At 35.6% G+C, this 13,495-nt stretch overlaps 4 protein-coding genes and 1 long non-coding RNA gene across 6 annotated transcripts; 3 read left to right on the top strand and 2 right to left on the bottom strand.

The window, feature by feature from the left end:
- The first annotated feature begins 288 nt into the window (after positions 1-288).
- Positions 289-3,390, top strand: LOC123196065 (glucuronokinase 1-like). The gene is made up of 6 exons (XM_044609950.1): positions 289-503; positions 961-1,110; positions 2,074-2,262; positions 2,334-2,450; positions 2,536-2,696; positions 2,969-3,390. Exons 1-6 carry the CDS (start codon positions 306-308, stop codon positions 3,210-3,212), a joined length of 1,059 nt encoding a protein of 352 aa, XP_044465885.1. The 5' UTR covers positions 289-305; the 3' UTR covers positions 3,213-3,390.
- Positions 3,391-3,823: 433 nt separating this feature from the next.
- Positions 3,824-5,164, bottom strand: LOC123196070. Its single transcript, XM_044609954.1, has 2 exons — positions 4,647-5,164; positions 3,824-4,195 (listed from the first exon to the last, which is right to left on the bottom strand). The coding sequence occupies exons 1-2, from the start codon at positions 5,004-5,006 to the stop codon at positions 4,037-4,039; spliced, it is 519 nt and encodes a 172-aa protein (XP_044465889.1). The 5' UTR covers positions 5,007-5,164; the 3' UTR covers positions 3,824-4,036.
- A 185-nt stretch (positions 5,165-5,349) lies between these two features.
- LOC123196073 lies at positions 5,350-7,828 on the top strand. 2 transcript variants are annotated; one of them, XR_006497587.1, is made up of 6 exons: positions 5,350-5,571; positions 5,649-5,768; positions 6,557-6,636; positions 6,725-7,028; positions 7,221-7,234; positions 7,538-7,828. It is a non-coding gene; the product is annotated as an uncharacterized LOC123196073 (long non-coding RNA). The 2 variants fall into 2 exon arrangements; XR_006497588.1 differs by lacking the exon at positions 7,221-7,234.
- A 377-nt stretch (positions 7,829-8,205) lies between these two features.
- LOC123196064 (GDSL esterase/lipase At5g14450-like) lies at positions 8,206-10,073 on the bottom strand. The gene is made up of 5 exons (XM_044609949.1): positions 9,739-10,073; positions 9,429-9,638; positions 9,155-9,327; positions 8,788-9,061; positions 8,206-8,658 (listed from the first exon to the last, which is right to left on the bottom strand). The coding sequence occupies exons 1-5, from the start codon at positions 9,977-9,979 to the stop codon at positions 8,411-8,413; spliced, it is 1,146 nt and encodes a 381-aa protein (XP_044465884.1). The 5' UTR covers positions 9,980-10,073; the 3' UTR covers positions 8,206-8,410.
- An 854-nt stretch (positions 10,074-10,927) lies between these two features.
- Positions 10,928-13,349, top strand: LOC123196068. The gene is made up of 5 exons (XM_044609952.1): positions 10,928-11,298; positions 11,654-11,751; positions 11,897-12,181; positions 12,845-12,893; positions 12,966-13,349. Exons 1-5 carry the CDS (start codon positions 11,033-11,035, stop codon positions 13,042-13,044), a joined length of 777 nt encoding a protein of 258 aa, XP_044465887.1. The 5' UTR covers positions 10,928-11,032; the 3' UTR covers positions 13,045-13,349.
- Positions 13,350-13,495: the final 146 nt, after the last annotated feature.

The following is a 13,495-nucleotide window of genomic DNA, read 5'->3' on the forward strand; positions in this document are numbered from 1 at the left end:
TTTTAAAGAAAATTATAATGGGGTAGGATTTATATAAAAAATTTTAAAATTTTAACAGATTTTTTATTTTATTTTTTAATAAACGTTACAATCTAATACAACCGACACGTCGTCTTAGAATCCGATATGTCCGGTGCATTTGCAATAATTATATAGATTCAAATCTCCGCCGGATAAAGATAAAGTAGATGATTGGTGGGGCTCATCTCTATTATTTGCTGAGCTATAAAATTTTATTAGTCAGTTAGTCACCCAGCCACGTCTCTAATATTTCAGATTCAAAATTATCACAAGGAGGAGGAGGAATGGATGAGATGATCGAGCATAAAGCGCATGCGAGAGTTGGATTATTAGGTAATCCCAGTGATGTGTACTACGGCCGTACCATCTCTTTCAGTCTTGGTAACTTCTGGGCCACTGTCAAATTACAGCCCTCCGATCATCTCGTTATCAAGCCTCATCCGGTTCATGATCTCGTCCAGTTTCAATCTCTTCATCACCTGGTTTGCTTTCTGTTTTACTCTTTCCTTTTTTGGATCCGAATTAGATTACTGTCGTTTTTCATGTCTTTCTTCTGCTTTATCCATCACTATACTGCGGAATTCGTTACGGGAGGAAGCATTGCTTGTCAAGTTGCAAATTGAAATTTAATTAATGTGATATATTTACGAATTGCTCGTATGATAACTTTGTTGTATAGCTAAGCCGAAGAAATCAATTGTAGCTCCTCGGAAATGAAGTACATTGTATTAAAAGTAGGTAGAAATGTTATATTAATTTATAAAAAAGTTTAAATGGGAGGTTAGATACACAATTTCTTCAAGTGCTTTATGCTGCAACTTCAATATTTGCTTTGTATTCTATATAACAAATATTACATTTATTATAATTTGTGAATTTTTGCTGACAATGAGACATTGTGACGATATAATTATGTTGTGGTTGATTGATGTACTTCAGGTGAATAGGTTGCAAAATGAAGGTTATTATGGAGGAGTGCGATTGCTTATGGCTATCTGTAAAGTTTTCCATGGCTATTGCAAGGACAACAATATTTATCTTCATGATGGGAATTTCACTCTATCTTATGATACAAATATCCCTCGACAGGTACATAATGGTTTGGTTTAATTTCTTATGAACTAATTTTATGGCCTAATTATATGCAATATGGACTCAACTCTTCATTTTGGTAACAAGGGATACAAAATAATATCTGATCATAAAATATTGTTTTATTGAGAAATATTTTCAGATGCAAAGCAAATAAGTCTCTATGTTGTAGTTCATTTTTAATATTAACTTTATGTGCAATGATGATGATGATAACCTTGGCAAATGATGACTTTACCACTATCTCTTAATTGATGTGATTCATTTTCTATAGTTTTGTTTGTGGTTGTAACTTGAGTAATTTTTGTTTAGCTTTTTGATTTACTCAGAGAAGTGCCAAGGAAATATCCTATTTCTAATGTTTTTAGACTCAGATTAGATGTTAATCCAATTAAAGAGCCGATTTGGGTCTTTACCAGTCGGTTGTACCGATGATGTTAGCATGACATCAACAACATAATTAAAATTTTATATATGTATTAAACTAAATTAATCTAATAGAAAACGAATTTGCTCTGATGACAAATTTTACACCATAAAAACAAACTCAAGTTCAAATCTCATGACTACTATTTTCCTTTTTGTATCCAATTAAGTTAAAATAGATTAAATAAAAATTAGAACAATATATAACTTAACAGAATTGTGGTCTGATGGTTTGCTGCATATTCCTTGCAATTGCTAGGATTTGACTATCAACAATTGTAAAATTTTGTAAAATAAGAGGGTTGTTATGTTCTCGTTAGCATGACGATTTGACTGGATTGTTGAATTGTGATCTGACGTAATTTGTCGGATTCAACAGTGACTGGACTGACAATTGGGTCCCAGTCTGGCTCAGGTTTTAAAACACTGTCCGTTTCATGTGTGTGTTATCGTACTTGTTTTTCACTTTTCAGTTTCATATACAATGGTTTTCAGTGGGAACGTATGGGTCAAGTTATAATTTTGACATTTCAGACAGGACTTTCGGGTTCCAGTGCCATTGTATGTGCAGCCCTAAGCTGCCTGCTTGACTTTTACAAAGTCAGACATTTGGTCAAAGTGGAAATAAGGCCAAATCTTATCCTTAGTGCTGAGAAGGAACTTGGTATTGTTGCTGGTCTTCAAGATCGAGTGGCGCAAGTCTACGGTGGCCTTGTTTATATGGTATGTGATGTTAATGCATATATGTTCAAATGCTCATAAATGTAGTTATTTACAATAACTTTCATCTGTAGGATTTTAGTAAGGAACACATGGATAGCTTGGGGCATGGCATCTATACACAAATGGATACTGATCTTCTTCCACCTCTCCATCTCATCTATGCTGAGAATCCAAGTGATTCTGGGAAGGTTAGCACTTCACTGTAGCTTCCCCTTATTATCTTTGTTGGTTGATGCCTGTTTTAGAATTAATTCATGCTAATCTCAATTGTAGGTACACAGTACTGTCCGTCAAAGGTGGCTTGATGGTGATGAATTTATTATATCATCAATGAAGGAAGTTGCAAGTATTGCACAGGAAGGACAGACAGTAATACTTGAAAAGAACTATTCAAAACTTGCTGAGCTCATGAACCACAATTTTGACCTTCGAAGGTAAGATATCTTTGCACTTGATAGGCTTAGATCACATATGTTGAACAACTAACAGAGCTTTATTAACAAGCAAGAAAGCCAAGTTCCAGTGATCCACTCTACTGAAGCTCTTCCACTTTTATCATAACAATTGTATTAAGTTGCACTTGGTAACTTCAAATTTAGTTTTGAGGATAGAAAATGCTGCTTTCATGAGCATATGTTGCAGTCAATCAACTTAGCTGTATTTTAGTATTATTTACAGTGAAGCTTGGTTTGTGTATTTTATGCAGGAGCATGTTTGGAGATGCAGCATTGGGTAGTTTAAACATAGAAATGGTGGAGGTTGCACGGCGAGTGGGTGCTGCTTCAAAATTTACAGGCAGTGGAGGAGCTGTAATTGCATTCTGCCCTGATGGTCCTTCACAAGTGAAGCTTCTGGAGGATGCATGTCACAAAGCTGGATTTTCAATTCAACCGGTTAAAATCGTTCCTTCTTACCTAACTGATGTTGATAAAAGTACCTTTTCAAATTAGTATACAAATGTGAGAGTTTAGGGCTTTAAAAGAGTTAAAATGTTTATTTGTTTATTATGTGATGTCTATTGTCAATAAAGTTCCTCTCCAAACAGGAAAGGGATTTTCGGATAAAGATAAGAACGAAGACAGATAAAATCTTCATAATAAAGATGAAAATAAATATATCTCTACTTCATCCTCTCTTTTACACAGTGATGGATAGGGAAAAGTATAAAGAATTTTTTCTGTGAGGGTAAGGAGAGAAAGGGGGGATAATTTGTCCTCATGAGGGGACGAGGGCTCCCCGTCATCTCTATATGGAAGATAAGGAAAGGTTTTTTCTACAAAGACGGAGACGAGAAATAAGACATTTAATCCCTATTCAGTCCATTACCATCTTTATAACTTGCCCTCATCTACTAAGGGCAGCTTTGTGATCGCTGAGTCCTCTGAGAAAATGCACATCTGGTTTTCGCAACAAGTGATTGCCACTGGAAAATATGAATTTACTCTACTCCCCCGGAATAAAATATCTTTCAAACTTCAATCTGTCCTCTGAAATTACCCTTCAAAATATTCGCAATAATGAACAAAAAAATTTGCTATTTCGTAAGCAACTAATCAGAACATAAGAAACCAACAAATATGTACATATTCATTCAGGCTCCTGCTAACAATTTTCTCACCCTCACTGTCTCTCCTTCAATATTCAGATACAATACAACACCTGCAAAATCACAGATAATCCTAAAAGGAAAAAAAATTACAAGATTTATACTATCATTAGCTTATTCATTACAGTGAAAAACCTGCCTCCAAATACTAAAGCACTCCAAATTAACCTACGCATCACACAGTGAAGCCATGAGCTCCTGTGGTGAAGACCAGACAGGAAGATCGAGGAAGGATTGCTTTAACTGTTCCTCTTGCGCGTTGCACATTGCTTCTGCCACATCGCACAAATTCGAAACATCATGAATTATCGCTTCTTGGGCTTCTACCTGCAATTCAAGACTTGCAGAATTTAAATGTAGCAGGAGCTCAAACAACAGTCAACTGAATTCTTCAGAAACAAGTACTTTTAGATAACTTTGAATTCCTAAAACTAAATCTTTTGGATTCCTTTCAGCATTTTTAGCTGCTACAAATATTTTAAAGAGTTGAAATAATTTTTTTCTAGAATTCAATCCAGTTAAGGCTAGGGTACTTTTGTTTCAAGAAATTCCATTAAATAATGATAGTAAAAGCTCAAACAACAACCATTAAAAAACAATTCAATTCTTCAGTAAGAACTGAAAACCCTAACCCTAAAAATTATGCTCAGTAACCAACAAAATTAAATACCAAAAGAAACAAAAAACTTGAAATTTTACTCCCAAATAACAAATCTTAACTAGCCCCAACTCTCACATTCATCACATTTAAGTAGAAATCAGAATTTGACCCAATTACCAGCAAAATAAGCTTATCAACTAGTGACCCACAACCCGTTTCAGTCTCCTCAACGAGGTTCGAAGCCGAATCCAGAAACGAGGGCATTTCCTCCAAGTTCTGGAGTCGTTTATCTTGCGTCTTCTCTTGCATTGCATACAAAGTAGTGGACAAAAGTTCCCACATATTGATCTCTTTCTGGTAATGTTTTTTGAGCTTCAACAACGCTTTTCTCTTGCGTTCTTTTCGTTGCCTTTCTTCTTCTTCAGGATCTGTGGGTCGAGAGGACGATGGTTCGTCGAGCCGCCGCTTCTTTCGCTTGTAAATGAAGCCATCGTCGTTGCAGAGCTCCCACTCTTCTGATGCTGGGTCCATGTCCATGGGGTGGAGGGAGCGTGAGAAACCCAAAATTTTTGAAATAAAATAACAAATGAAAAAATTGAATTGAAATGAATTTAAAGCTTAAAAAAAGAGCTCGTGCTGTGCAGTTGGTTTATAAATTTCTCCGTCATCATGCATTTTCAAGTTTTAATTTTTCTTCTGATTGTGAAGCCTCTTTCTATGAGACTCTAAGAACAACCATAATTTTATTGGACGGCTCGGCCCAATATTTTTGGCCCGGTCGATATCGGCTTGATTCAGAATAAGCGAATCGTGCTATAAGATACATTGATCGGTTTTTGTTAAAAAATATTAAAATTTTATTTTAAAAAATAATTCAAAATTAAAAAGTTATAATTTAGTAGATCGACCGGAGTTAAAAAGACACGACCTTCCTCATCATCCAATCAAACTTCTGTTATCTATTTATCCATCGCTTTTATGAAAATGTCCATTTTTTAAGAATAAAATTAAATGTTTTAACATTTTTGAAATTCTATGGATCGGTCACTCACCTGGACCTGAAACCAAAGCAAGATTTTTTTTTCGATTCCACTGAATGTCGGTAATGATCAAACTGCAATCAGCTTAGATTTGAGTTAAAGAGAAGTTAAAACGACCTAGTTTTTTACTTTTTTGTAGCGATGTTGTCGCCGGACGTTGGGGATATCTTGGAGAAGTCGAGGGATGTAGATCGGTTGAGGAAGGAACAGGAGGAGGTTCTCATTGTAATCAACAAAATGCACAAGAAGTTTCAAGCCAGTAAGACTACCAAGTTTATCCCATTTCGTTTTTTTATTTTGTTTTAATGTGTTGTCTGTAATTGTGAGAGATTACGAAAAGCTGGTGTTTGATGGGAATTAGGTTGAAATTTGAGGGCTTGTTTGATGTTAAATTAGTAATGGCCGTGTTGAATCTTTTTTTTTTTTTTTTTTGGTTTGAGCTCGCTTTGTTGAATTTGGTTTAGAGTAAATTGAAATTTGAAGTGTGCTGAGCGACTTTGTTTTCTGGTTTGAAGCTATTTATTTAGGCTGAGTAAGTTTCTAGCTGGTTCTAAATTTAGATAGGGTACTCTAGTTTTGAGATTAAAAGATGTGGACTTAGGAGATATAGGTTATTGATCATAAAAGACAAAAGACTTTGAAGCTGGGATCTTCTTTGTGGATACTTCCTGGTGATTAAGAACAAACAAGAGAGGTGAAGACAGGGTACTCTACTAATAGATAGGTGTTGCCAAGTGATATCTGATTTTGATTTGCTTATACATCAATTTGCGTATTTGGGCAGCTCAAGCAGGGATAAACTTGAAATTAAGTACAAACAAGGGATTTATTCTTCGCATTGTAATTGTTTACATAAGTGATTAGTTGATTGGAAGACTATGGAGAAAGCAATGAATGGCAGTCAGATGTTCATGATCTGTTTTATATTGAAAATGAGACTAGTTATCAGATCTGACAAACTTTTTTCTGAAATTTGTTCCTTAATGATAAAAGTTTAATTCCATTCCACTCTTCCAACTTGAGGATATCTTTCTTGTGTTTGCTCAGGTGTCAGCCAGGATGACAGATGGTGACAAGGACAAATGGTTTGTTGTAAAAGTAATGCATTTTCATAGAGAAACAAGAGAGTAAGTTTTGTTTCATTCACAACAGACCATACTCGACGTTTTAGCTTTCTCCGGATTACAGCTCTAAAAATGTTCATTATGTGCATAGATTTGAAGTACTGGATGAGGAGCCAGGTGATGATGAAGTTGTCTCAACTAGTAATTTAGAAGTCAATATTTGGTTCTTCACTCGAGTCTTGATCTTGTATCAGAAATAATCAAGTTCAGTGATGTTCATTTATGTCATTGCTAAGTTCAGAAAGTACAAGTTGCCAATGTCATGCATAATACCTTTCCCGAAGAGAAATGATCCTTCTAGCGTTCTGGAATTTGCACCAGGGAGACATGTTTTAGCTGTTTATCCGGGAACAACTGCCCTCTACAAGGCAACTGTTGAAAATACACCACTTAAGGTGACCATTCTGTTCATCCTCTTTGATATACAGATACTTAAATCAAATCATCACACTTTGCATCCAGATGTTATTCTACTATATTTATACTACAATTTTTATAAATATTTTTTATTTTCTGAGCTGGAACTGACTAATATTGTTCTGTGATTTGCTGTGGCGTGCCATCAACCATTGTGTGTATATACACAGAGAAAGAGCAATGAGTGAGTGAAATCCTTGCATTTCATTCTTTATTTTGAAGATCTGCGGAAGTACAGTGTTCTAATACAAGATGGAAACAAAATAATTAATTGATTTCTGTCATTTTTTCTTTTTTCCGTTCTACATTTTGGGTTAATGGTTATAAACAAAGCATTTAATATACAGATTACAGATTTGCTTGCCAACTGATTCATCAAGGGATTCTGGATCATCTATAGATAGAACCATGCCGAGTTTTGGCTAATGTTTCTATAATCTTGTTTTTGTCATGGTGTCATGTACCTGATCATGTATTGATCTGGCAGTTATTTGCTGGAATTTGATGACGAGGAGGAAGATGGAGCCTTGCCTCAGAGGACAGTTCCATTCCACAGGGTGGTCGCTTGGCCAGAAGATCGCCACTGATTATTATTGTCTATAATTGTGTATAAATTTATAGCTTGTGTTATTCAATATACTATATAACCTTTACACTAAAATTTTTGCTAGGTAATGTAGTAGGAGGATTTGTAATCCAAATCTTTTATGTTATTCTGTTATATGACCTATTCATTAAACTCAAAAAACCTTTCAAAAACACCTTTACAATTTACAAATATATTCTTGTTTACAATGAATTTTCAGACTTTATCGAGTCTTGGGCTTACCATCTCTCTTCAAACTTGAGTCCGATAATCTAATGAATAATTTTTTTTGTCCAAGTCTGCCTAAAGTCTTAATTATTGTCTGATCTGAAACTAAATTTGTTTAGATCCAACAATCTAACATCATGTTTGCTTGACCTAATTGACAAACCTACTGACTCTGAGCATTTTCAGCTTTTATTAATTCAAACGTCTTTGCAATGTAAGAGTTAAAAAGACAACAGCATTGTGGCACGCTGCATGATCATTACAAAACTTACATAAAGTAGTGGCAGCTCATTCGGATGCTTAGGCCAGCCATTTGCAAATGCCTTGAGTCGGAAAACAGGTAAAGGGGATAAGGTTTTCAGGTTTATTCCAAGATACTGAAACTGTCAAGGTCATACAATACAATTTATCAACCTTAAAATTGATTTTGCTTACAAACTGAACTTTCACATCTTTCCAGAGATGAACCAGTTCGGCGATCTCTTGTACAACTAACTCTTGAATTCAGTTTCCCTGAATAACAAGTATAACTATGATGGCAGACTCTCACTGCCGGTGACATGCTTGCACAAGCGGAACTGGTGGATCTGTCAACCCGCCATAGTGAGTATGATTAGCAACCCATTGATTTGCAGCCTGAGTATAGTGTACACCATCCCAGCTGACATACTTTGAAGGGTCTTTACAGGAGGCTCCATACACTTCAGTGTTGTTGATGTTTGCCCTGTTTCCACACCACACATGGTCATAGTTCTCATGGTACCCACAGCAGACCTTCAATGCATCAGCATATCCTGCATAATAACCCACATCAGAATTCTTTCAGTTGCAATGGATTTCTTATTCTTATACAAGATAATAATCAAAATTTTGACTTAAATGTGACCGTGGTCATCATGATATATCAAAATGACAATAATTACCTAAATCTTTGACCTTGCTGATCAAGTCATACTTTGCCGCATAAACATCCACATATATTATTGCAGCTTCAGGGAGCTCTGATCTTAGCTTGACCACTCTTTCTTTAAGTTGTTTGTTGAACTCTATAGCCATGTCATTCTGAGTCTTGACGCAGCCATACTGATCAAGATAGCCCGCTGGTGGGTTTTTGATGTAGAACAGATTCACAGGCAAGCAACCAATAGGCCCTGTGTTGTGAATCCAAAATGTCCTCCCTCCTTGTTGATAGATATTCTGAAAGTGAATGTTTTATAGCTCATTAAACAACTTTCATCAGGTCAAAAATTTGTTAATGCTAGGCAATTGCTATAAAATATTGCAACTTACAGTTACAGCTGAAGCTAACTGAGAAATGATGTCTGGCATTGCTGCTAGAAGTTGATCGGAATTCATCGTTCGAAAGCCGACAGAAAGGTCATTCTGTCCTATATCAAATGTGTAAAGAGCCTTTGCAAAATCCCCAGATCTTGGAAGTTTATTTCTATCTGTTTCTGACTTGGCTGAGCATCACATTCACAAATCACAAACATGAATTATTATCAAGCAATGAAAAAGGGCCTAATGGGCATAATTTCACATTATGAATAAGTCAGAAATGAACCTTCATCGTAAAGATCTTTAGTGCGTGCTTTGAATTGGGTAAATTGCACAATCTGCATATCAAGAGAAAAAGGGCTAATTCCATACTGAAAAATGGTCTCATTCTGCCGTCTAATGGTTGATCCTCCGGTGGCAAAGTTGGCACCATGTCGAAAATCTGGTCCGAGTGAATTCAAATATGCACTCAAGTATGGCAATTTCAGACGCTCAGCTGCATAAATGAAATGGGATTTCAATTAAAATCTCTCTCTATTTGCCATAAACACACATACATATGACACTGAACCGAAGATCTAACAAGCAGTAGCTACCTATAAAGTCTATGATGAGACGGCCGTCAGAATCTCTCCCAGCTGGTTTATGGAAGAACCCTTCTCCATAAGGAGCTCGAATCGGCTCAAACGCAGCTGATATGCCTCCAGTATCTGAATTAGAGTCACCGAAGTTATAAATTGCAGGGAATTCACATGGTGGTAAAGTATCGGCACTGGCAGTCAAACCCCATAGCCATAGGAGAAGAAACCCCCCAAAGAACGCTCTCAAACACTCCATTTTCAGTCAATCACAGCTGTAAATCATTCTGGTCACTTCTATATATTCGCACAGTCACATCACTCTCACACTCTCACTATTGGATAGAGGCATCCATGTTTGGTATATATATATACCCAATATATAATGATATCATTCTATCCGAATTAAATTATTTGTTTAAAATTAAACCAATCACATTAATTAATTAAAACTTTGTATTAATCCCACAACAAATAAATTAAGTAAATTTAAGAGTCAAATTTTCAAATATCGTATGAGAGTATTTCATTGTCACTTCCAACCATATTCCACACGGTTTCGGCTTAACCTAGAGAGTAAAAAAATTGACTAAATGCACATCAGATTTCCAAAGAGACATGGGTAGACAGCTGGATCCTGCGCTGCCCTGACAAAGAGTGACACAGTTTTGTTTAAAATCAACGTGAAAAATATTGGGTTTGGTGGAAATTGGAGTTGGCAGAAAGGTGACTGGAACAGTCCAAGAATGAAGAGTAAATGCAGAGGTTACTTGTCCCTTCATGTGCTCTAAGGATGGGTGGAGACCGGCTGATCTTTGATCATGCGGCTGTAATGACGTGTTTTGAAATTAATAAATAAAATTATGTGTATATATTTTTAAATATATAATTAAATATTTATATATAATGTTTATAACACAACATTTAATTACTTAACATTGTATGGACGTATCATTGGTTGATTTGAATTGTAGACGGGGACGTCGAAACTGAAAGATTTTTTTGACAAGTAAAGCCACAGTTGTCGGTACCACCTCAATCTAAGGAAGGAAGACAAAACACCGCGTTCCGGGATTTCTGGACCCTACACACTTATCATGTATTATTTTTGTAAGTAGACGAAATTGCCCTTCCACTACTGGGCTTGGTTCTCTTGAGGCCCACTAGATGGCCTGATATGGCTCATTAGCGGACTAATAATTTGTTCATCTGAAAGTAGATTGAAAAAAAAAAAAAAGAAAGAGGGCGTCGTTCTGCTCTTCTCGAAATTCTGTTGTAAACATTCTTGTCCTGAAGGTGCTTTGCTTTCACTATGGAGGCTAGAGCAGGAGCTGGAGCGGCAATGGCTTCGGACGTGGAGAAGAAGCTAGGAAAGGAAGGGAAGAATCTGTTGGGTCCGCCGAGTTTTGTGGAGCTCGAAAACGGTAGGCTCAAGTGTGTGGAGACGGGCCACGAGATGCTACTCAAAGACAAGGATTCCTATTCTCAGTCCAAGCGGTGCCGTTTAGGTCTCGTCGACTTCGCTTTGTCCCACAATAAGACCCCTCTTAACATGTTCAAGCAAGACCCTCTCTCCCGGTAATCCAAGCTTACATTTTTCATTTTGTTTATTTTACCTTTCATTAGGGTTTTGGGTTTTCATATTTTTTGTTTCAAGGTTGTTTGAGTGTGAAGAGTTTATGTCTATGAAGCTGGGTTGGGCAGTTTGGTTCTGTTTTTCTAATACCCTGTTAAATTTTCATTAAAAAATTACGCTTTTTGTTTAATCAATTAGTGAGAATTAAAATGTAATTTGTCTTTATATAATTGAGTTGAGTGGAAGTTACTGTTGTTTGAGGTGGTGAACGTTTGATAGTTCTCAATCCAGCACAAAATATAAAATGTGAATGATGATTTGTCCTTGTAATTTGTATTTGCATTTTTCATTTGTTAGTGCAAAGTTGATATGTAAGTTAACGGGTGATTCGGTTAACAAGACTGAAGAGCACATCTGGAAGCATATTAATGGAAAACGGTTCCTCAACAAGCTAGGTTAGTGTTGATTTTATTTCACTAGTTAGTGTAAAATGTCTATATATAGCTGTCTAATTTGAAATCTTTTATTCTCTCTTATTGTATATGTGTCTACTGGTAAAAATTTTGGACTGAATATTTGAAGGTAAATGACTGTGAACAGAGCAAAAGGAAACCGGAAAACTTGAATCAAATGGAACAAAAGGAGAAGAAGAAGCAAAAACAAGTGCCAATAGTGTAAATAAGAAGAATAAGAAAATGAAGAAGAGAAAAGAGGTTGAAGAAATTATCTCTGAAGTGAGGGAGTCTTCAGATAAGGAGAGTGATTTGGAAGAAGCTGACTTTTGGATGCCCCCTGTTGGAGAACGGTGGGACCATGATGATGGTGGAGATCGATGGGGTTCAGGTGCAGAGTCAGGGGAGAAAAGTGATGAAGAAAATGAAACAGGTTTGTTTAGGCTCTGTACTGTCCTGAAATATATTATTTTGATATTGTATTCTACTGTTCTATTTCTATAAGTGGCTTCAGTGAGAACAAAGTATAAAAGTAATTGGAGTCCATAATGATGAATAAATACAACTTGGGAATTATAATTACCTATATTTGCAAATAGAAAATAGTGATAGAAATTAATAGATTCTTGCTATATTATATCGGAAATTTTAAAAAGGAAGATTAATTCTTTATGAATTCAATTGGAGGTTAAAAAAATAATGGTGCAGATGTTGATTATCTGTTTTGTGTAAACCTTGTCCCTTCTTCCATCTGCTGCATATTTCAGAAAATCAAAAGAATATGATCATAACAAACCGGTAGAACTTTTGAGAGTATTTGTCACAGAATCTTATTTGCAAAATTTTACATTTAGTTAACCCTTCAAGTTGGTTGACTAGCTTTATTTGCAGTTTTTTTGAAGCAAAATCTATTTGATAGCAGTTTACTAGGAACAACTTTGCACAAGTGTCACTCAATTTTCTTTTAGCTGGCTGTTTATTGACATTTTCAGTTTTGTCAATCTCTTCTGCAACCAACATAGTTCTGGAAATTAGCAGCTGTGTTGTTTTTCAATCACTCTCAGTTTGATCATTTGACTTTGTGTTTCTTAATTAGATGGTGAAGTTGAAGATGATATGAAGGAATCTGAAGAGCTTTCTGCTCGGTATGTTATCTTATACTAATATGTTCTTTTTCCTTAAAATCTTTAGACCTAAAAGCTTCTTTTGCTTTGCAGAACAAAGAGAATGTCCATAGAAATTGGACCAAGCAGCTTTGCCTCAAGGAAGAAGAAGAGTAGGAAGGACAAGTCTTGATTTTCTTATTTGATAGAGTTTTCTGCGAGTTATAAATGGCAAATCCTGATTCCAGGTTGATTCTAGTCCCAAAAATGTTCAGAAATTTAGGATCATATAGATAGCACCCAAATTGTTTCCATAGTGATAGATCAGTTCTTTATGAGACAAAAATTTTGTTTATGATGTTGTTTTCATGTTTTCTACTGACAAATCTTTAGGGCCAAATTTTTTGTTTGCCGTTTGTTCCTTACATTGTTGTTTTCATTTGACATTCCTAATCAAATTTCGCATATATGTGCGTAAATATATTTGTCTTAGCCTTACCACTTATGAATTTTCTTACTAGTTTTATTTGTGGCAAACCTGTTTGCTAGAAGGTTAACGTGTTTTTCAGAATGTTGAAGAAATTCTGCTAATATTTTGATCACGACAATGTTTAAATTTATGTAGATTGATTGGACAAATTTCT

This window comes from Mangifera indica, chromosome 14 (genome assembly GCF_011075055.1).
Source record: "Mangifera indica cultivar Alphonso chromosome 14, CATAS_Mindica_2.1, whole genome shotgun sequence".
Taxonomy (NCBI): domain Eukaryota; kingdom Viridiplantae; phylum Streptophyta; class Magnoliopsida; order Sapindales; family Anacardiaceae; genus Mangifera; species Mangifera indica.